We start from the raw sequence: 23,120 nt of genomic DNA on the forward strand, positions 1-23,120 counted from the left end.
GAGATGTGGTTTCACCACGTTCGCCAGGCTGGTCTCAAATGCCTGACCTCAAGTGATCCACCTGCCTGGAACTCTCAAAGTGCTGGGATTACAGGCTTGAGCTACCACACCCAGCCTTATTATTATTTTTTTTTTTTTTAAAGTTAGAGACAAGGTCTCACTGTGTTGCCCATGCTGGTCTGAAACTCCTGGGCTCAAGTGATCCTCCCGCCTCAGCCTCCCAAAATGCTGGGATTCCAGGTGTGACCCACTGCACCTGGCCTGTGTTTTAAATATTTTTAAAGGACTCTTTTCATCAGAGTATTCTTCCTTGAGGGAAGGAGAAGAATTTACTTAGAGCCTTTCATCCAGTGCATTCAAGGTCATGCACAAAGCTTCCAAATTCCAACAGGCAAACGCGTGGCAGTGGGGGCAAGGGCAGGAAGGTCCAGGGAACGAAAATGTCCAATCTGAACTCATTAGCATCTCCTGGTCCCCTCGGAGGCATCTGTGGCTTGACTTCTCCCATGCCCCGTGGACCCGGCACCGTGTAATAACTGGGCCAGTGTCCTCACCTGAAAACTGGGGGTCACACGGCCTGTCCTGAAGAACTGTGATGTGATAAACACCACAGAGCAGCATCACATTTTCCTATCGCCCCGACCGCGTCTAGAGAAACACTTGGAGAAGATGGTAGAGCCCTATTTAGCACCCCCAACCCCTCCCTTTCTCCAGAGCTCTTTGCCTGTGCTGTGCCACTCCTCAAGGTTCAGGTCACCAAGTCTTACCTTGAAACTGAGGCTTCACCTCCCAGGAGCAGGAGGCAAACCCACCGAACACATGCTTGTCATGGTCCTCGAGGACAGCCACACAGGGCCCCTGGTGAGTGATGTGGCCGCAGAGCTGGGAGAAGCTGTGTCCGTGGAGCTCACATGAAAAGAGCAGGCGCCAGCGGTGCCGCTGCTCCCGAGGCAGCTGGGCGTTGATGTACATGACAGAGAGGACGTCCAGGATGCTCTCAAAACCCCTGCCCTGGTCCACTTGACGCTCGGGGACCAGGATAGTCAGATCAAGAGACGAGCACAGGACGAGAAAGCCCTTGCAAATGACCACACTCAGGAATACGGCCACATGGGGGACCCTGAACACCCAGTCCTCGATCGCGGCTCGGTCGCAGTCACAGTCCAGCCACTGGGGCCCCAGAAGCCTCTTGCCATCTGGGGAAGGGGACGGTCAGCATTAGCGGGGCTGTTATGTCACCGTATAGCTACTATCTAAACCCAAACTGACCAGTGTGGGAGCCACGAGTCACACGCAATTACTGAGCACACAAAACAGGGCTCGTGTGAGTTGAGAGGTGCCGTCAGTGCAAAAGGCACATCTGATTTCAAACATTTGGTGTGAAAAAAGAATGTAAAATATCTCAATTTTTAAATATTCATTACATTTCACAAGTGTGTTTAGGACATATTATTAGAATCAGTTTTCCCATTTCTCTTTACTCTTTTAACATGGTCCCTAGAAAAGTGAAAATTTCACATGGGGCTTGCTTTGTCTATTGGCCAGCACTGATCTAAACAAACCGACTTCAACACTCTCCTCTCCTCTCCAAGCAGCATTTCAGAGCCCCTCAAGATGGCAGTACCCTGGCAATGGCGCTGGAATAAATGCCTGAGCTACACCTCGAGCCGCTCATCCGAGGGCATCGGTCCTGCCAAGGTCACTGGAAGGGGACTGTTCCCAGCCAGTCACGGGGCTGGTAGGGCACTTCCTGGGACTCCTGTAGTGTATCTTGGAAGAGCGGGTTTCATTCGCCACTAATCAGGCTTAATCACACAGCACTTGGAGTCCTATCTTCCATCCCTCACCCACTAAGAGTGGAGGTGACAGTAACAGCGTGGGAGCACACACCTGGGACTCCAACAGCTGGCTTTAAACCCGAGCTCAGGCACAGCACGACCTTGCCAAGGTCTGCACCTCTGTGCCTCAGTTTCCTCAGGTGTAAAATGGAGATAAGGCCGGAACCTGCCCCGCTTGGTTATTACAAGGACCAGAGGAGCTTTTACATCTTAAGCTCTTGCTGACACAAAGGCTCCATTTACAGAGATTATAATTCCCAACCTAGCGAAAATTTGACTAAGCTGAAATAACATTTTGTCTAACTCAGGCCCATTTTATTAAGCAGGAAATGTAAAAGTACCCCCAACTTCTGATAATTCCAAATTCCTATCAATTTATTTTTCAAACAGTTTCATTTCTCATTACCTATATATTACTTGAAATCTTAAGGATAATTTTAATCGTCTGAATTAACTTTCTCTACTTCAATGACAACTTTAATGTTTATTTTCATGATTCTTCTTTTAAAACATACTAATCCTAGATGGATGAACGGTTTACCCATAAGACGAATTACTGATACTTACTTTTAAAATTCTTTCCAAGTTCCAAATACCTCATCTAAACTAACTTCTGAAACATAACCTATTTTCAAGCTGTACTTTAAAATCTGGCTTTAAAACAAAAGGGCAATGTATTTATAAAGTAAGTCTGCTTTGAAAAGTGATTTGCCACGAGGTTTTTTTAATCCCAATTAAAATTAAATATATACTGCTTCTCACCCAACAAAAGAATACACATTCTTCTCAAATGTGCTTTAAACATTATCCAGAAGTGATCATATTATAGGCATAAATGATGCATCAACAAATTTTAAAGGACTGAAATAATACAAAGTATGGTCTCTGAACATAATGAAATATAATTAAAAATCAATACTAGAAGGCAATTTGAGGAATTCACAGGCATGGAGAAATTAAGTAACACACGGTTACATAGCCAATAGGCCAAATGAAAAAATCCTAAGGGACGTTAGAAAGTATTGAGATCAATGAAAATAAAAACATAACTTATCAAAACTTACGGCATGCAGCTAAGGCAGTGCTGAAAGGGAAATCTGCAAGTGTAAATGCTTATTTGAAAAAGAAGATCTCGAATCAATAACCTAATATTCTATCTTAAGGAACTAGGAAAAGAAGACCAAACAAATTTAAAGCAAACAGAAGAAAGAAAAGCTAGGAGAAAATAAAGTAGAAACTAGAAAGACAACAGAAAATTAATGAAACCAAAAGCTGGTTCTTCAAAAAGAACCGACAAAAATGTGAAAAACCTTTAGCTAGACTAAGAGGAAAAAGGGACAAGACACAAATTATTTAAATCAGTAATGGAAGTGGGGACATCCCTATTGCTTTTGGGAAAATAAGAAGGATTATTTAAAAATATGCCAACAAACTAGAAAACCTAGAAGAAGGTTCGAGGGCTCACGCTTTCCGGTTTCAAAGCTTTACTACACAGCTACAGTAATGGAAACAGAGGGTACCGCTCTACAGCAAAATACCTAAATCACCCAGTCCACGCACACTTGCCTTGCAGCTTCATCTCAGAGAGCAGCTGAGCAGCCAGCACCTGCACCCGGGGGGCGGGCCCTGGGGCTTCCTTCCCAGTCCAGCCTCTCAGCTCCTGTCTGTGGCTTAGCACGTGCACCACAGAGCCAACCAGATCCTCTGTAAACTTTAAGATCACAACGTCACCATTAAAAACAGTTCCACCATATCCTGAGTCCTATGTCATGACCACATGGAGAACGGCAATTTTCTTTAACGCCAACTATGATGGGCCACAATGTGGGGAAAGGGCATGCAATGTATGTAGTTACTCGTTTTTCTAATTATACACTTGGCTGGCCTAGAAGTTTTCCCAAAGCCTTCATCCAGTTCTGACCTCAGCCCAACAGTATGGGGGTTTAGGGCTCCCCGAGAATGGACAGCTCCACAATGCCTGCTGTCTTCATTGCTCAAACCAACAGGATGATTTACTGAGGCTCAGGAGCTACCCCCTCCAGAAAATCCCTGATCTCCCCAAGTGTGGATGAAATCTAAGGTTTATTTTGCTGAGTTTTACTAGCTTCCAAAAAGGAAGGCAAGTCTTCCTGTTTCCGGAACGATAGAGGGCAGGCTACTGCTTTCTGGAGCTGTGGCTCGCTTCCAACAGGGAAGGGGAGTTTGAGGTTTTCTTGCTTCTAAGATGGCAGAGGGCAGTCTGCAGCCTGGGCTCCACTCCTAGGAAAGTAGCTGAATTGGGGTTTTGTCTTAAAAATTCTCCTGATGACTAAAACTTAAGATTAACAACCAACTGATCTTCATTTCTGCTTACCATTAGAGCACTCAGTAATTGTACAAATTGTGTGAGCACGTGTGTGTTTTGCTGAACTGTTTTTATTTGTGGTTTCTGTTTTTGTTGTTTCAGTCTTTTTCCCATTTGGTTTGATCAACTCTACCTGACTTGGTCAAATCTGAAGGAACGTCCCAAATTATGGGGAAAGGAGGCCTCTGAATTGGCTAAATTCCCACAGCTGGGGAAAAAAAAAAAAAAAGAAGGAACAAACAAAGCCAGCAAAAGGAAAAAAAGATTTTGACTGCCTGAGGGGCTTTATTTACATAACCTTTGCTAGCTAGGCCCAAACTGATGGTAGTAAGAGATTTAAAATGATTTTTTTAAACAGCTCAATGGTTAAAGTCAGCTTAATTAAAAGCTAATATCCAAGATATGTGTGTGTGCGTATGTGTGTATATTTATATTTAAAGGGAAATAATGCTTTTTTTGTCTCTCCTAGGGTGTTTTTTGAGAAAAAAAAAAAAAAAGATTTATTTCCCTCTCAGTCGACTGAACTGTTTTCCCCATTTGCTTCTGCATGTCTCTCCTTCCTCTTGCCACCCTCCGCTGTACGAAGGACGTAAAATAATGTCTAACAGTCTGGGATTCCTTAAAGAAAACAGAGAAGGTGCCACACTCATTTCTGAGAGAAATTTGTGTTTCTTTATGGAACCCCAAAGGTATAAACAGACCAGTTCCTCTCAGCTCTTAAGCTGCTTGCTTTTCTACTGTTACCTGATTTTTTTTTTTTTTTTTTTTTTTTTTTGTCTAAAAAAGTTATTACTACATGGCTACTCTTTAATGAAACCAAAAGTTGGCTCACTGAAAACATCAACAAAAATGTGAAGAAACTTTAGCTAGACTAACAGAAAAAAGGGTGACAACTCAAATTATTCAAATCAGAAATTGAAGTCGGGGGCCAGGCACAGTAGCTCACGCCTGTAATCCCTCCACTTTGGGAGGCCAAGGCGGGTGGATCACTTGAGGTCAGGAGTTCGAAACCAGCCTGACCAACGTGGTGAAACCTATCTCTACTAAAAATACAAAAATTAACTTTGGGAGGCCAAGGCAGGCGGATCACTTGAGGTCAGGAGGTCGTGACCAGCCTGGCCAACAGGATGAGACGCCGTCTCTACTAAAAATGCAAAAATTAGCCAGGCATGGTGGCGCACACCTGTAATCCCACCTACTTGGGATGCTGAGGCAGGAGAATCACTTGAGCCTGGGAGGCAGAGGCTGCAGTGAGCCGAGATCGTGCCACTGCCCTTCAGCCTGGGCAACAGAGCGAGACCCTGTCTTAAGAAAAATAAAACAGGGCCGGGCAGGGTGGCTCAGGCCTGTAATCCCAGCACTTTGGGAGGCCGAGACGGGCGGATCACCTGAGGTTAGGAGTTCAAGACCAGCCTGACCAACATGCAGAAACCCCGTTTCTACTAAAAACACAAAATTAGCTGGGTGTGGTGGCACATGCCTATGATCCCAGCTATTCGGGTGACTGAGGCAGGAGAATCACTTGAACCCAGAAGGCGGAGGTTGTAGTGAGCCGAGATTGCGCCATTGCACTCCAGCCTGGGCAACAAGAGCAAAACTCCATCTCGAAATAAATAAAATAAAAATAAATAACTAAATAAAATATATACAAAAATTAGCCAGGTGTGGTGGTAGGAGCCTGTAATCCCAGCTACTCAGGAGGCTGAGGCAAGAGGATCACTTGAACCCAAGAGGCAGAGGTTGCAGTAAGCCAAGTCTGTGCCACTGCACTCCAGCCTGGGTGACAGAGCAAAACTGTGCCTCAAAAAAACAAAACAAAACAAAAAAACAAAAAACAAAACACATGCACACATAAAGAAAAAAAGAAAAAGAAAAGAAATAAAAGTGGGGGCCAGGTGCAGTGGCTCACACCAGTAATCCTAGCACTTTGGGAGACCAAGGTAGGTGAACCGCCTGAGCTCCTGAGTTTGACACCAGCCTGGCCAACATGGTAAAACCCCATCTCTACTAAAGATACAAAAAATTAGCTAGGTGTGGAGGCACACGCCTGTAGTCCCAGCTACTCAGGAGACTGAGGCAGAAGAATTGCTTGAACCAAGGAGGTGGAGGTTATAGATCACGCCACTACACTCCACCCTGGGCGACAGAGCAAGGCTCTGTCTCCAAAAAAAACAAACAGAAAAGAAAAGAAAATGAAGTGGGGGCATCATTACTGCTTTTGGGAAAATAAGTATTATTTTTAAATAAACCAACAAACTACATAATAGAAGGTTCATGGGCTCACACTTTCTGGTGTCAAAGCTTAACTATACAGCTACGGTAATGGAGACAGCAGGTACCCCTCTACCGCACAAAGTCTAAATCACCGAGTATACGCACACTTGCCTTGCAGCTAGCTTCATCTCAGAGAGCAGCTGGGCAGCCAGCACCTTGCACGTTTAAGATAAGGGTGCAGCTTAAACACTTAGAGAAATGTCTTCATTACAAAATGCACCGTAAATGCATTACGTGGCCTAGTCCCACGATCTGTCTTTTTCTGGAGACCCAGATTTCAATGTGGGCTCCTCCCAGAGTTCCAAGGTCCAGTTAAAAGACACAGACTAGGCTGGGCATGGAGGCTCACGCCTGTAATCCTAGCACTTTGGGAAGCCAAGGCGGGTGGATGACCTGAGGTCATGAGTTCGAGACCAGCCTGCCCAACATGATGAAACCCTGTCTCTACTAAAAACACAAAAAAAATTGGCTGGGCATGGTGGTGGGTGCCTGTAATCCCAGCTACTCAGGAGGCTGAGACAGGAGAATCATTTGAACCCAGAGGCGGAGGCTGCAGTGAGCCAAGATCACGCCACTGTACTCCAGCCTGGGTGACGGGCAAAACTCTATCTCAAAAAAAAAAAAAGAAAGAAAAAGAAAGACTAAATTGAAAACTACCTAACTAAATAAAATTGGTCTTCTTATAAAATCCTATGGTAGATTTCTATAATTTGAAGTTTGGCTCGGCATCCATTTTAAATCTCCTTCTAACACAGCCACAAATGCTATCTCTCTCTCTCTCTACTTTGAGATATAAATTTCACTATCTTTCACCTGAGTTGTTTGTTGCAAATTTAGGGCTATCTAGCTGACAATTGCCTGGAGTCACGAAACAGGTAATCCACACATTGGAAGTCTCAAACAGAATAAAAGGGGTTCTTATGAATCTATAAGATCTATGTCTATCTGTGTATCTAGTCAATTATGTGTTGTGTATACAATGTTCCACTACCAAAAATATGAGCTCTAATTAACTGACTTAAAGAAAAAAGGAAAAGTTCTTAAATCAAATACTTTATCAGAAAAATAGAAACTTTAAGCCCAAATGCCTTTTCAAGTTCATAACTTCAGCAGAATTTTTTTTTTTTTTTTTGATACCAAGCCTCATTCTTGTTGCCCAGGCTGGAGTCGAGTGCAATGGTGCCATCTCAGCTCACTGCAACCTCTGCCTCACAGCTTCAAGCAATTCTCCTGCCTCAGGCTCCTGAGTAACTGGAATTAAAAACACATGCCACCATATCCAGGTAATTTTTGTATTTCTAGTAGAGATGGGGTTTTACCATGTTGGCCAGGCTAGCCTCGAACTCCTGACCTCAGGTGATCCGCCCGCCTCGGCCTCCCAAAGCATTGAGATTACAGGCGTGAGCCACCACGCCCAGCCATGATTTCAGCGCATCTTAATAAATAAGATGGTTTTAAAATTATTTGTAAAATAAAATTAGAAATGTCTTTAGAATTGTCAGCATACATTATTGTTTACATTTATTGGTCAAGCAGTTTTATACTCATCTCTGCTAGACATTATAACATGTCAAAATTTCACATGAAGGTTATAAAGCTATAAATGCAGCCCAAAAGAGAATTATGTTTGTATAATTTTTTTTTAGTAAATAAGGCATTTAATATGGTTGGTTTAACAAAAACAACTAAATCCTAACTTACTGGCAAAATAAAGCACGTACATTTATTTAACCTTAAGGTTCTTACTTAGACAAACATCTGAAATTCACAGGCTATAAAAATGCTTAACAGGTCATCTCCTTGGGAAGTGAAATAAAACAGAATGGTTAACAGGGAAATAACTGTAAATGATGACTCTCATAATTTTCATAAGCACTTTAGGTATAAACTATTTCTAAAATTCGTTAGGTAAATGGAATGGAATGAATGCTTGTAAACAAACTTGTCATATAATTTAGAATCTGAACGTATAGCAAATTAAATAGTATTAATGTTGATCATTTCTAAATTTTTTAAAGAAATTATTCAAAAAATTTTTTCTAAAAAATGTATTCTTGGCTGGGTGTGGTGGCTGATGCCTGCAATCCCAGCACTTTGGGAGGCCAAAGCAGGTGGATCATCTGAGGTCAGGAGTTCAAGACCAGCCTGGCCAACATGGCAAAACCCCGTCTCTACTAAAAATACAAAAATTGGCCAGGTATGATGGCACATGCCTGTAGTCCCAGCTGCTCAGAAGGCTGAGGCAGGAGAATCACTTGAACCTGGGAGGCAGAGGTTGCCATGAGCCTAGATTGCACCACTACACTCCAGCCTGGGCAATAGGAGTGAAACTCCGTCTCAAAAAAAAAAAAAGTGTTCTTAAAGAAAAATAATTTTTATCTAATTCAAAGGTTATTTATGAAACAAGGTGAACGGAATCAGTAAATAAGAGACATAAAGTTATAGTTCTTATAGTTCTGTAAAGAGGTATTCTTGTAAGAAAGGTTAAAAGGCAAATAATTTTATATGAGAAAGAATCCTGTATGGTAAATTTTTTGTACTCAAATAACATGACTGGTTTTTTAAGAAAGTGAAGGATAAAATAGGAAGTTCAATCAAGTCATCAATGGTTTGCGTAAGTCATAAGGTTTGTATAAAGATAATTTATGGCCGGGCACAGTGGCTCACACCTGTAATCCCAGCACTTTGGGAGGCTGAGGTGGGAAGACCACGTGAGGCCAGCAGTCCAAGACCAGCCTGGCCAACATAGTGAAACCCTGTCTCTACTAAAAATACACAAATAAGCTGGGCATGGTGGCACACGCTTGTGGTCCCAGCTACTTGGGAGGCTAAGGCAGGAGAATCTCTTGAACCCGGTAGGTGGCAGTTGCAGTGAGTTCAGATCACACCACTGCACTCCAGCCTGGGCAACAGAGCAAGACTCCATCACCCAAACAACAACAAAAAAAGATGACTTATGGAAAAAAAATTTTTCTGATTAAGTTGGCTGTAATTAAAAAGAAATTATTCATAAGTCTTTCTAGAAATTAGGCTTAGATATTAAAAATACACTAACACACTAAAGAATTCATTAAAACAAGATTCTTTTAAGATACTGATTAATAAAATCACAAGAGGTTTTAATTTTTTTTAACCCAAGACTTCAATTTTTACTGCATCTTGCTGTTTTCTCTTTGAGAAGACCTGAGATAATAACTCCCTCCTTCAACTTTTTCCGTCAGCTCCTGAACTTTTTTCCCCTCAAGTTCTAACTGCTGTGGTGGCCTGATGCCAAAAACGTTTTACTTTTTTTTTTTTTTTTTTTTTTTTTTTTTTTGAGACGGAGTCTTGCTCTGTTGCCCAGGCTGGAGTGCAGTGGCGCAATCTCGGCTCACTGCAAGCTCCGCCTCCCGGGTTCACGCCATTCTCCTGCCTCAGCCTCTCCGAGTAGCTGGGACTACAGGCGCCCGCCACCACGCCCGGCTAATTTTTTGTATTTTTTTAGCGGAGACGGGGTTTCACTGTGGTCTCGATCTCCTGACCTCGTGATCCGCCCGCCTCGGCCTCCCAAAGTGCTGGGATTACAAACGTGAGCCACCGCGCCCGGCCAAAAACGTTTTACTTTTAAAAATCCAAAAGAAATGTTTTCTTCTAATGTAACATTTTGTGCTCTTGCCTTTTTTAAATATGTCTAAACTGTTCTATGAAACTTAAAACCTTTATTTATGACCCAGGACACACTCTTCCTATGTCTGATTAATTCAAGTACCATTTTCATTAGTTTTGCAGGTTACCTAAATAGACTCCCTCCCCATAAGACAAAGCAATCACACCACAGAAGGTTTTTGTTTTGTTTTGTTTTGTTTTGTGCCTTTAGGTAACTCGCCTAACAAACAGATTTTGGTTTTGTTTCTTTTTGTTTTTGTTTTCAGAAGGAGTCTCACTCTATCACCCAGGCTGGAGTACAGTGGTACAATCTAGGCTCACTGCAACCTCCACCTCCCAGGTTCAAACGATTCTCCTACCTCAGCCGCCTGAGTAGCTGGGACTACAGACGTGCGCCATCATGCCCAGCTAATTTTTGTAATTTTTAGTAGAGACAGGGTTTCACCATATTGGCCAGGCTGGTCTTGAATTCCTGACCTTGGGATCCTCCCGCCTTGGCCTCCCAAAGTGCTGGCATTATAGGCGTGAACCACCACCCCTAGCCAGATTTTATCTTTTACTGAAATACTTCCCATGCCATTATTATTTGCTTAGAAAACAGATTTAAATGGCCGGGTGTGGTGGCTCATGCCTGTAATCTCAGCACTTTGGGAGGCCGAGGTGGGTGGATCACGAGGTCAGGACATCAAGGCCATCCTGGCTAACATGGTGAAACCCCATCTCTACTAAATGTACAAAAAATTAGCCCGGCGTGGTGGTGGGTGCCTGTAGTCCCAGCCACTGGAGAGGCTGAAGCAGGAAAATGGCGTGAACCCGGGAGGCGGAGCTTGTAGCGAGCTGAGATCGCACCACTGCACTCCAGCCTGGGACAAGGCACAAGACTCCATCTCAAAAAACAAAAAAGAAAAAAGAAAACAGATTTAAATTTTTTTTAATTAAGGTTATCATATCCATGTAACATTTTGTATGGTTTTTAAAGTCCTTCTGCTGTTAAGTTACAAGGGCTGTGATTCCTAGGGCTAAAAGAGACTTGAATCCTGCTAAATCTTCAACACTGAAAACAATTAAAGCCTCATCTTGAGACCCAGGAAAAGATTACAATCAAACTGTGTTCATGAGACACAGGGCTTGAAATTTAAAATATTTAACCCCGCTAGGCCCAGGGACGATTGCGGAAGAGGTGGATGTATGAGATTGTAAGGGCCAATTTTGAGAGAGAAAATTAGTTCACAGGTCCTTTGTAAATTAAATATTACTATCAAGCATACACTGATCAACACCAGCATCTGGGTCCTTGTGTCAGATTAACAAGGTTTTCTTGGAGCATAACCCACTTTTTAATTTAAAGAATTATAAAAGGTTATAAAAAGGTTTATACAAATTATATCTTACGGTCAAGATGATTAAAATTTAATAGGTTTATAAGACTTGACAGAGATTTAAGTGGCCTCATACTATCTTTATTAGGGCTTATTGTTTGGGAAATTAAGTCTCCTCTCTCAAAAAAAAATAAAGGTTTTTAGCCATTTTTTCAAAACCTTTGAGTTAGCACTTTGGCTAAATGGCTTATTTTATAATGACCTGTGATCTTACTTTGTGATATCAAGTGTTTTATTTTATTTATGTATTTATTTATTTTTGGAGATGGAGTCTCACTCTGTCACCCAGGCTAGAGTGCAGTGGCACAATCTTGGCTCACTGCAACCTCCACCTCTCGAGTTCAAGCGATTCTCCTGCCTTGGCCTCCCGAATACGTGGGACTACAGGTGCGTGCCACCATGCCTGGCTAATTTTTGTATTTTTGGTAGACACAGGGTTTCACCATGTCAGCCTAGCTGGTCTTTAACTCTCGACCTCAGATAATCTACCTGCCTCAGCCTCCCAAAGTGCTGGGATTACAGGCATGAGCCACTGCGCCCGGCCTATATCACGTGTTTTAAATTTCTGATATTTGACAAACTTTCCAGAATCAAATTCAAAATTCAGTCCTTTTGACCTCAATTACTGTTTTGATATTAGGTCCCTTGACCTCCAAGGGAGACACATTGGGCTTACTTGGTATAATACAATCATACAGGAAGCACTGTCAAATACGAAATGGTGTTTAACCATCTTTGGACCACATTTATGTAAGTGTGTTATTAGTATGTGTTCCAAAATTGTATGAGATTCCTGTGATTCTGATGTGTCTTAGTATATGTTATCAGTAGTAATTACTATTATGTAAAGTTGTTGTATGCCAGAGAAGTACCCAAAATTCCTTGTCAATTGTGTCGTTAACCATGGCTGTTCTAAGAGTTTTGACATCCACAATTGTTTTACTTTGATCCTTTTATAGGGCAGTTTATAATCAGCTACAGAACTCTGAGGAGTACTCTTAAATATCGGTTCTGATAACTTTAGAGATTGTGCTGTTGGAATAGAAAGGAAAACTTGCAGGACTCATAGGGGGCTGATGTATTCATGAGGATTGCTGATCCAATATCAAGCCAGCAAGAAGTTAATTGTGTGGACCGAACTAATAGATGACCAAAATAATCTTTTATGACATTTTGTTTACAACATTAGCTGTTTTTTTTCCAGAGTCAAGAAAACTTTCTCTTTTAAGCTATTTACAGCCTTTAACAATTAAAATCTACTCTAGTGAGCAAAATTTAAAATATAATCCCTTTCTCTCTACCTAATTTCTCCAAAATTTGGAAACTATTTCTGAGTATTCTTAATTTATGGCAATGTAATTATTTGCATACATTCACTAAGAATCTATTTTCTTTTATAACAGGACATAATTGGAAACACTGGTTATTTCATGAAGGCTTTGACTGGAACAGCATTTTCAGATTACCTTGAGAAAATAAAGCTGACCAGTAAGAGCTGATAAAAGCCACTGGACAAACTGGCCTCACACTGTCTTTTACAGGGTTCTGACCTGTGGTAAGTAAAGGATGTCACTTTCTGACAGGCCTAAATACTCCAAGTTTTCTTGAGACCTCAAAAAGAGAGGAATTCACCCAAGTCACATGGGTATCTACAGGCACAGATAAATTCTTGGCTGGGCTTGGGGCTTTTAGAAAGGTCTAATCTAAAAAAATGAAGTAAAATTTTAAAAAATGTCTAATCTCAGACTCCTTAAGGAAAAGTTCTAGCGAAGACAATTTAAACAAAGAGAGTCAGTGTCTATATGGCAAATTATTACTGTTGCTGCACTTTATGCAAATAATCAAGCTAAGTATAATTAGACTACAACTTATTTTACAAATAAGTTGGACCTACTATGATTTTGTCTGTAATAAAAGTGGGGAATTTAAGAGAGAAAAATGTCTCAAAATAAACCATAGTACACCTGTTATTAGATTCTAGCCTTGACCAGAGTTTTTCCATTTTTATTATTTTCTACAATTTGGACTGAATCCTAAAATTTTTTCCTGGCTACAAGTCTCTAAAATAATGTTTCAATTTTTTTCCTTCTTTCTATTCCTTTTTTCCCCCCATTTTTCTGATTTGAAATCATTAAAAAATAAGCTGTGCTCTTCTTAAGGCTCTGAGAACTAAAGTTGGACAACTTAAACTCCGGAGTAACAGCAACCTATTTGTATACAGAACCATTTTCATATCTGCCTGCTGATATATGGACTTCAGACTGATACGGCCTGTGTCAGTTTTCCAGTGTTGTCTTTCCTTTTTTGTTTGTTGTTTTTCTCTCTTCCTCCCCCACTATTCTTTCTTCATGGGACATGAGACTTCACAACCTGCTAAAAATGAGTTTCCCTAAAAAAGTGGGACTATCTGACTAGGAATAAACCATTCTGGACATGACCCAAGCCCTAAGACTAATTTTCCTCTAAAACCCCGTCTCCAAAAGATTTTTGAAAGACAAAGGAGGAAAAAATAAAAACTCAGGACTCCAATTCACTCTGCCAAAAGGAAAAATTAAGCTAAAAGCTGAGTCTTGCAATAAACTGCCTTTCCTTTCGTTCCTACGCTGAGAGCTACAGATAAAAGGTTTAAAATCTCCACAGGTGGCCAGCATGGTGGCTCACGCCTGTCATCCCACCACTTTGGGAGGAAGAGGCAGGCGGATCACCTAAGCTCAGGAGTTTGAGAGCAGCCTGGCCAACATGGTGAAACCCCATTTCTACTAAAAATACAAAAAAAAGCCGGGCATGGTGGTGTGTGCCTGTAGTCCCAGCTACTCAGGAGGCTGAGGCAGGAGAATCACTTGAACCTGAGATGAGGAGGTTGCAGTGACCCAAGATCACACCATTCAACTCCGGCCTGAGTGACAGATCAAGACTCCATTTCAAAAAATAAATAAATAAAATCGCCACAGGTAGTGACTATGCTCACCTGATCATATGTAAAGTGCTGATTTACTGAGTGCAAGACAAACACACATTGACTATTTCCCTGCCTGCTCCCTTCCTCTTACAAAATGTGGATTCAGTAATAGGACCAGACCCTCCCTCTTTCCCCTGCAGTCTGCTTTTCCCCTTTAAGTCCTGAAGCCCTCAAAATCATCTTTGGAGAAAGGCACAGGCCTCTCTCCCAGACATGCCCTTCACCTTGGCAAAATAAACTTCAATGAATTGAAACCCATCTCAAATACTTTTTGGTTTACTCCTCCGTCCGCCATGTAATTGGCCTCCATCCCCCACCGATGGTCACCACTGCTGAGGAGGCTGCAAAGGGCCTCGTGGCCTCACTACCTTTTGGACTTCTCTGGCCTTCACGGGACCTTCTGTGGCAGAAATCATTTTCATAATCATGACACTCTTCTCCTCGGAGTTTCCTTTCAACAGGTGGGACATGGATGCTGTGAACTGCTCCTGGGACACGTTCTCACTGGGTCCCTTCGCCTTCCCTGTCAGGTCGACCCTCCGCATGCCACTGTACAGCCTGGTGACCATCTCTGGGGGAAGAGCTTCCCCGACGTGGTTCTGCCGGGGACAAGCAGAAAAAAATGGTTAGACAAGTGCACGAGTTGAACTTGGTTAAATTATTTTAGGCAGATACAGAGGAAAAGGGGTCTTTGGGAAGTTTTCATTTTTTAAAGCATCTCCGAAAAAGTTTCTTGTAAAGCCCCGTCTCTTAGAGCCAGGCCGGCAACCTTTGATATGCAAATGCGGGCCATTAGAAACTGGGTCCACCCAACACGGTGATTCCCACGGCCTTTTTGCCCTTTCCCTACATGTTCCTGGCAACATGGCCACCTGCACATATCCCCATGTGTGTAGAACACCCATGGTGCCCTGCATTTACATATTAAAAGGCTAGGGTAGGAGGGCCAGCTTTTTCACGGGCTACAAGAATGACATACCTGGTCAAACCAATCCCGAGCCCTGTGCAAATCAGATATCGCCTTCTCCAGCCTCTACATATATACCTGGCTGGTGTCCACCACACTTGAGGACCTCTTCTTTTGGCTTTGGAGCTGCCCCTCCCTCTGTCTCCGTACAGGGGAGCCTCTTCCTTCTGCCTTCTCCTTCCTTCTTGCCTATTAAATTCTCCGCTCCTTAAAGCCACTCCACGTGTGTCCATGTCATTTTTTCTAAACTGGCATGAGGATCAAGAACCCTGGTGTTCTTCCACTCATCGTGAGCCCTATCGGTAGTATCACAGGAAAATAAGTAGGGGGCCCAGACCAACATCGGCCACTTCACAATGCTGCTGTCAGCTCCCAAATGCTCCTGCATCACAGGATGCAGGATGTTCTCTCACCTAAAGGCCTCACACCACCTAAGCGTCCTGGCTGTAGCTCACTTTGGCCATCAGACGCTCCCACAATCTGCTCCCATCCTGCCTCCAAACTCTCCTGTCTCGTCATTCCTGCCTCTGGCCACCATCTGAGATTCACTTTACTTTGAACATCACCTTCATTCTAGATTCTAGCAGCTGCCATTTGCATGTCGGAATTTATTAACACATGTCACATATGTCTGTGTACAGCTAATGTGCTCTCTATATTACGGGTTTCCAAATAGACCAGCTTTTACTTCCCGTCCATGTTCCTTGGGCTCAATATGCATTTTTCCTTCATTTTTTATTTTAAATTTAGGGGTTTGTTTTCGTTTTGAGACAGGGTCTCCCTCTGTCACCCAGGATGCAGTGTGGTGGCTCAATCACAGCTCACTGGAGCCTCTGCCTCCGAGGCTCAATTGATCTGCCTACCTCAGCCTCCTGAGTGGCCGAGACTACAGGCACACGCCACCACGCTAATGTTTGTACTTGCTGCAGAAACGGGGTCTTGCTGTATTGCCCAGGCTGGTCTCAAACTCCTGGGCTCAAGTGATACTCCTGCTTTGGCCTCCCAAAGTGCTGGGATTTCAGACGTGAGCCACCGTACCCAGCAAATTTAATTCTTAATGCCTGGACGATAACATTCTGATGAAATATTGTTTTCCTTTTTGGTTCCAGCATCAAATCTGCTTTGGTCCTGACTTTACAACTAAATGGAGACAGCGAGCAAATCACAAGCCAATCACATCCTGCACAGCAGGGTCTGCGAGCTGGGCTCTCCTGTAACAAGCAGCTGGGCGGACACTGCTTGTTCCAGGATCAGTATTCTGCAGCTCTTCGAAGGCAGGCCTCTGCCCTCGCCACTCAAAAAGAGCGCTCCTATTTCGGTCAGTGTCTGCAAAGTTCTACTGGAAAAGCAACTTTTCATCCTTTCTGCAAGGAAACTTCGTTCCATCAACCAAGGTCTTCTGGTCAACTCTTTACTCTATTTATCTGAACATTACCACCCACTCTACAGTCAAGTCTGAAACGGGCCTGGCTGATTCTGCTTGTTCCTGCAGGCCTCCCGGGGTGCTTCTCATCTAGTGGCACTGCACACACGCATGCACACGTGGACATAACACATGCACACACAACCACACGGCTGTGTGTCTGTATATTAGCGGTTTCCAAATATACCAGCTTTTACTTCCTGTCCATGTTCCTTGGGCTCAATATGCATTTTTCATTCATTTTCATTTAAATTTTAAATTTAGTTTTTTTTTGTTTTTTTGTTTGTTTGAGACAGGGTCTCCCTCTGTCACCCAAGATGGAGTGTGGTGGCTCAATCACAGCTCACTGGATATAACTCCCTGGCCAGTTTCCTCATCTGCTCCCACGCTGCACCCTCTAGAAGAGGAAGGAGGCTGCTCGGATGGCTGCCCGGACTCCCAGGAAGATGAGCTGACGGCATCTCCTTGTCAGCGTCTTGCCTCAGTCTGAGCACTCAAATCTGCAGCTGAGAGCCCCATGGAACGGGGAAAAACATGGGCAAATGGGCAGCTTTAACTCCCTGCAAGATGAGCCTTGAATCTAAAATGTCATTATTTTGTTAGGAATATCGTGAAATTCCTAGCCATCGAACACATACACATTCTAGAGGCAAAGGTGCACCTGACACGTCATGGTTCCTGGACCGACGAGTCCAGGAGGGCAGACCCGTCACCCAGTCTGTCTCCCCATCTCTGGGAGGGCAGTCAGGAAGAACGTGGTTCAAGAGACACAGGAGGCAGGCTATCTCCTCTGATGTTCATCTCAAGTTAGAAATGTCCCCAAATGTCGTGTGAATCATTCATTATCTACTCCAGGTTTCTTTCCTTAGTACAGATAAGAGACTATTGATTTCAAAAAGGGGGAGGGATGCGTTTAGACACTGTCTATGGCTATTTTCACATAGTAAAGGCAGAGCAGAGGAGCTACAACAGAGACCACATAGCTCACAAAGCCAAAACTAGGTCATATCTGGCCCTTTACAGAAAACGAACTTTTTAGTGTTGCCATCCATTGCATTACAAAAACACTAAGGCAGATTCTGGCCCAAGGGCCACAGTTTGCACACCCCTGCTCCCAACTAAACATGAACCACTGATTGTTACTCTTGCCTGCAGTGCCTTCAAAGAGAAGGATTTGGATGAGACATTCGGGCTGTTTTTATCCGATGACAGAGCATCAAACAATCGATCAATCTCTGCCTGTTCCTCAGGAAGAAACTGTGAACAAAAGCTCTGCCCCACACGGCTTCTGCTGTTCCCCATTTGTCCTGATATCTGGCAGAATTCTCTGCAGAAGGAAAAGATACAACGTTAGAGAAATCAGAATTTAATAATCACAGAAAATAAATGATAATTATATGGGCAAGTTAATATACATTGATTTAGCCACAAAAGGTAGCTAAAACACATCAGAGCTACATAATACTGGGTTTTGGGTTTTGTTTTTGTTTTGTGTTGCTGAGGCGGGATCTCACTCTGCTGACCAGGCTGGAGTGCAGTGGCGCCATCACAGCTCCCTGCAGCCTCAACCTCCTGGGCTTGGGCCATCCTCCCCACTCAGCCTCCTGAGTAGCTGGGACTACAGGACCACATCAGGATGCCTGGCTATTTTTTTTTTTTTTTTGTCTTCTGTAGAGATGGGGTCTTGCTATGTTGCCCAGGCTGGTCTCCAGCTTCTGGCCTTAAGTGATTCTCCTGCTTCAGCCTCCCAAAGTGTTGGGATTAGAGTTGTGAACCACTGTGACTAGCTAATATTGTTTTGATGTGACAGAAATTAATAGCTTATACAAGTAAAGCTGGAAAAGCCCATCCTGACGCCTATGACGTACTGAAACACACCCATAATTGTCACAAAGTCTGGGTTTGAGAACATAGTGCCCAAGCTAATATAACCAAAGGCAGGACAAAAAAATCTGTATTTTAATCAATCTAAATATTCATTCTTTAAAACCAGAGTTAGAAAATACATATCAAAGGCTGAACAATCACATGTATTTGAATAAACTCACCTTCAGAATACTGCTACACACTAGTTGGGAAGTTTTTCCTTTGTGATCCTGGCTCTGCCTCCTCCTAGCTGTGTAGTCTTGTGCAAGATACTAAAACTCTCTCTGCCTCAATTTCCCCATTTGTAAAGCGGGAGGAGTCACAGCCCAGCCTCAGAAGATTGCCGTGATTATCAACCAAGTCAACCAAAGCAAACGGCCGAGACCTGCCTGGCACTAACCGTGCCTGTATGATCCTGGCCCGCGAGCCTCATCTGTTTGAGGTGCTGGAGGAGCATTAACAGCGACTGGCACCAACAGCAGGTGACCTGGGGCCTTGTTCACTGTCACAAACTTCAGTATAGGAAAAGGCAAACGCCAAGAAATCGGGGGATTCAAACAAAAAACCATGGATGGAAATGAAAACAAACAAACAAAATCTCTCAAGAGGTAAGCTGCTGTGACTGTTAATTCCTGGCCCTGGACTTTTTCCAGAAACCCAGTGTCATTGAGACTGCTGGAGAGACAATGACCTTCTCCCGCACAGGCACTTTGATAAACAAAGTCACTGCAACAGTAAATTATCCCCCACGGTATTTAGCCAAGGGGGAAAGGCCATGCTACTAGGGTGGGGCATGAGTCATGGTCTGCACCAAGCCCTGACAATTCAAACCCTCAAGGGATAACAGGGTAGTCAGGATCTTTCTTTTCACTGAGATGAGATTCACATAAAATTAACCATTTTCAAGTGTACAGCGGCATTTAGTACATTCACAATATGGTGCAACCCTCACAGTTCCAAAACATTTTCACCCCCCTCAGAGAAAACCCTGCATATGAGCAATCTCCTCTATTCCTCCCTCCCACATGCCCTGGCCATCACCTGTCTACTTTCTGTCCCGATGCATTTCCGTATTCTGGATGTTTCATATAAATGGAATTATATGGCCAGGCACAGTGGCTCACACCTGTAATCTCAGCACTTTGGGATGCCAAGGCACGAGAATCACTCGAGCCCAGAAGTTTCAGAACAGCCTGAGCAACACAGCAAGACCTCATCTCTACTAAAAACATAAAAATTAGCCAGGCCCAGTGGCACGAGCTTACAGTCCTAGCTGCTCCAAAGGCGGAGGTGGGAGGATCGCGTGAGCACAGGAGGTCAAGGTTGCAGTGAGCTATGGTCGTGCCACTGCACTCCAGCCTGGGTAAAAGGGCAAGACCCCGTCTCTAAAAAAACAATAAATGGAATTATACGATGTGTGGCCTTTTGTGATTGTCTCTTTTCACTTAGCATCGTGTTTTTGAAGCCCACCTATGTTGTAGCGTGGGTCAGCATTCCACTCCTTTTTACGGCTGGTTAGTATTTTGTTGTATGGATGGACCACATTTTGCTTATCCATCATTAGCTGACGGACACTTGGGCTGTTTCCACCTTCCAGCTATCATGAATAGTGCTGCAATGAACATCTGAGTACCTGGGTCCCTCTGTTCCAATTTCCAGCGTCGACACCGAGCAGTGGACTTGCTGGGTCACATGGTAATTCCATGTTTAACATTCCAAGGGGCCGCCAGAGTGCTCTCCACTTTATATTCCCATCAGTAAAGCATGAGCTTCCATCTCTCCACACCCCCACTAAAGCGAGTTATTTCTCCACCTTTTATATGACAGCCATCCTCGCAGCGGATGGGCCTTTGACAGGCCTCACTGCTAATGTGCCCTCTGCACAGGAAGTCTCCAGTGGGGGGCTCCTTGGAAGGGGATGGGGGTGCACTTTGCAGAGACAGGCTGGAAACAAAGGCTTACCCGACCCCGTTTGGGCTCTCTCCCATGCCCATCTGATCTCACTGCTTCCACTCAAGTTTCGCAGCAGCAGGACTGCCCAGAAGGAAAACCTCCAGCCCGGACTCAATGTCCAGCAGCAGGGGGCTGTTCCCAGCTCTGAAACAGAGGGGCTGTGCCGGCTGAGTCTGGGCGCTGCAGGGACACAGCCCAAGCAGCCAAAACAAAGCAGACCCACCCTCTGCATCAACTCGAAGAAACTGCAAGGTGGGCCACACCATCTCCTGAGGTCAGGAGATCAAAACTAGGTTGGCCAATGACGTGAAACTCCATCTCTATTAAAAATACAAAAAAAAATTAGCCAGGCGTGGTGCTGTGCACCTGTAATCCCAGCTACCTGGGAGGCTGAGGCAGGAGAATTGGTTGAACCCGGGTTGCAGAAGTTGCAGTGAGCCGAGACCACGCCAGCGCACTCCAGCCTGGATGAGAGAGTGAGACCCGTCTCCAAAAAAAAAAAAAAAAAAAAAAAAAGAGGGGAAACAGAGACAAGGGCATGAGGACGGGTGTGGCCAGGGGGTGTAACAAGAAGAGTCAAGAGTGGAAAAGGTCCCAAAGGTCACATTCCAGCTGAGTCTTCAGACTCACAGGTCATTCACCAGGAAGTGGGAACAGCACGCACGGGGCACAGGCAAGAGCGTTGGGATCAGCGAGGCAAGGGTGGAACTCGGGGCACATGGGGGAAGGCAGCAGAGGGCTGCAGGAGAAGGGGGTCCAGGCCTGACTCCACCCAGCCCCTCACTTCCATTCCACCCCAACTCCCCCTTTCTGCCAGAAACAGGCTCCCCCACTGTGGTCGGAGAACAGCAGCAGGGTGCAGCCTGGCCAGCCCTCACCATCCCCAGACAGCCGGGAGAAGGATGCAGGGCTGGGCAAGTGCCAACAGGCAGGACAGGAACCCAGAAATGCACAGAAGCAGCGCAGACCAGGGCAGGCCCAGGAGATGACAGGAAAGGCTTGGACGCAGAGCCAGGCTGGCAATGCCACTTTTTCAAGCAGGAGAGAGGAGGGTGCATGGGAGCCCCCAGTAGGAACCCCAGGGCTGGTGCCAGTGAGGTGGGAAGGTGGGCAGCCCCTAAGAACACAGCGCTGTCCCCGGCACTGCCATTCTTAGTGCCTGCAGAGTGCTGCTGAAGGGACGTGTCTCCGAACGGCTCAAGGACAGCCCGTCTCCTTTGAGAGCCCCATGCCAGGCAAGATAAAAAAATGGCAATGGTATGCTGGCTCATGCCTGTAATCCCAGCACTTCGGGAGGCCAAGGCAGGCTGGGCAGCTGAGGTCGGGAATTTGAGACCAGCCTGACCAACATGGAGAAACCCCGTGTCTACTAAAAATACAAAATTAGCTGGGCATGGTGGCGCATGCCTGTAGTCCCAGCTACTCGGGAGGCTGAGACAGGAGAATTGCTTGAACCTGGGAGGCAGAGGTTGCAGTGAGCCGAGAGCGCCATTGCACTCCAGCCTGGGCAACTACATCTCAAAAAAAAAAAAAACAAAAAAAAAAAAAAAAAGGAAAAAAAGAAATGGCAATGATACAAAGTGTTCCACCATTCATCTATCCTCGCCTCAATCTCTTTCATCAGACCAGACATCTAATTAATTTGCAGGAGAGCATGAAGGCCTTTAATGCATTCTTATCTCTCTCTAAATCCAAGTTCCTGAGCTTTCAGTCCCTGGCAAGTTTTCTCAGTGTCATGGGACTTTCAGAGTGCACCTTGGTACATGGGGTGGCCTCTTCCCCGCGAAGTTATGCATAACGAAACCCTACGTTGGCCTCGAGACTTCTGTAGGTTCCCTTCTATCAAGTTCTCCTAAATGACAATGCATGCCAGGCGTGGTGGCTCACGCCTGTAATCCCAGCACTTTGGGAGGCCGAGGCAGGTGCATCACCTGAGGTCGGGAGTTCGAGACTAGCCGGACCAACATGGAGAAACCCCGTTTCTACTAAAACTACAAAATTAACTGGGCATGGTGGTGCATGCCTGTGATCCCAGCTACTTGAGAGGCTGAGGCACAAGAATCGCTTGAACCCAGGGGGTGGAGGTTGCGACGAGCCGAGATCGCGCCATTGCACTCCAGCCTGGGCAGCAAGAGTGAAACTCCGTCTCAAAAAAAAAAAAAAAAAAAAAAAAAAAGACAATGCACACTGGTCCTAGTGCTGAGAGCGCACATCAAGGTTGCTTGTACCAGTGGAGCTCGAACGGAGCAGTTTCGTCCCCCGGGGGCATTTGGCAATGACTGGAAAAGTTTGATAGTTGTCACAACTGGGGGAAGGGAGTGCCGCTGGCATCTAGCAGGGAGAGGCCAGGGATGCTGCTAAAAATCCTACAGTGCACAGGATGGCCTCACGACAAGGAAGTGTCCATCCCAAACAGTGGTAGGGCTGAAGGTGAGAAAACCTAGCTTCTGAGGATGTGGGGCAGTGGAACAA

The 23,120-nt window shown here is 44.5% G+C and overlaps 1 protein-coding gene across 9 annotated transcripts in view; it reads right to left on the minus strand.

Moving 5' to 3' along the window:
* Positions 1-23,120, minus strand: part of MEAK7 (MTOR associated protein, eak-7 homolog) — a 33,159-nt gene that overhangs the window by 7,611 nt on the left and 2,428 nt on the right. For 5 of the 9 annotated variants that reach the window (XM_055299740.2, XM_055299746.2, XM_055299741.2 and 2 more), the window contains 4 exons: positions 17,979-18,156; positions 14,808-15,038; positions 3,405-3,549; positions 768-1,196 (listed from right to left, as the gene is read on the minus strand). In XM_055299740.2, the coding sequence (XP_055155715.1) occupies positions 768-1,196; positions 3,405-3,549; positions 14,808-15,038; positions 17,979-18,131 (958 nt within the window). In that variant the 5' untranslated portion in view covers positions 18,132-18,156. The other 4 variants (XM_063612507.1, XM_063612508.1, XM_055299744.2 and 1 more) reach the window with 3 other exon arrangements.

Source organism: Symphalangus syndactylus, chromosome 11, assembly GCF_028878055.3.
Source record: "Symphalangus syndactylus isolate Jambi chromosome 11, NHGRI_mSymSyn1-v2.1_pri, whole genome shotgun sequence".
NCBI lineage: Eukaryota > Metazoa > Chordata > Mammalia > Primates > Hylobatidae > Symphalangus > Symphalangus syndactylus.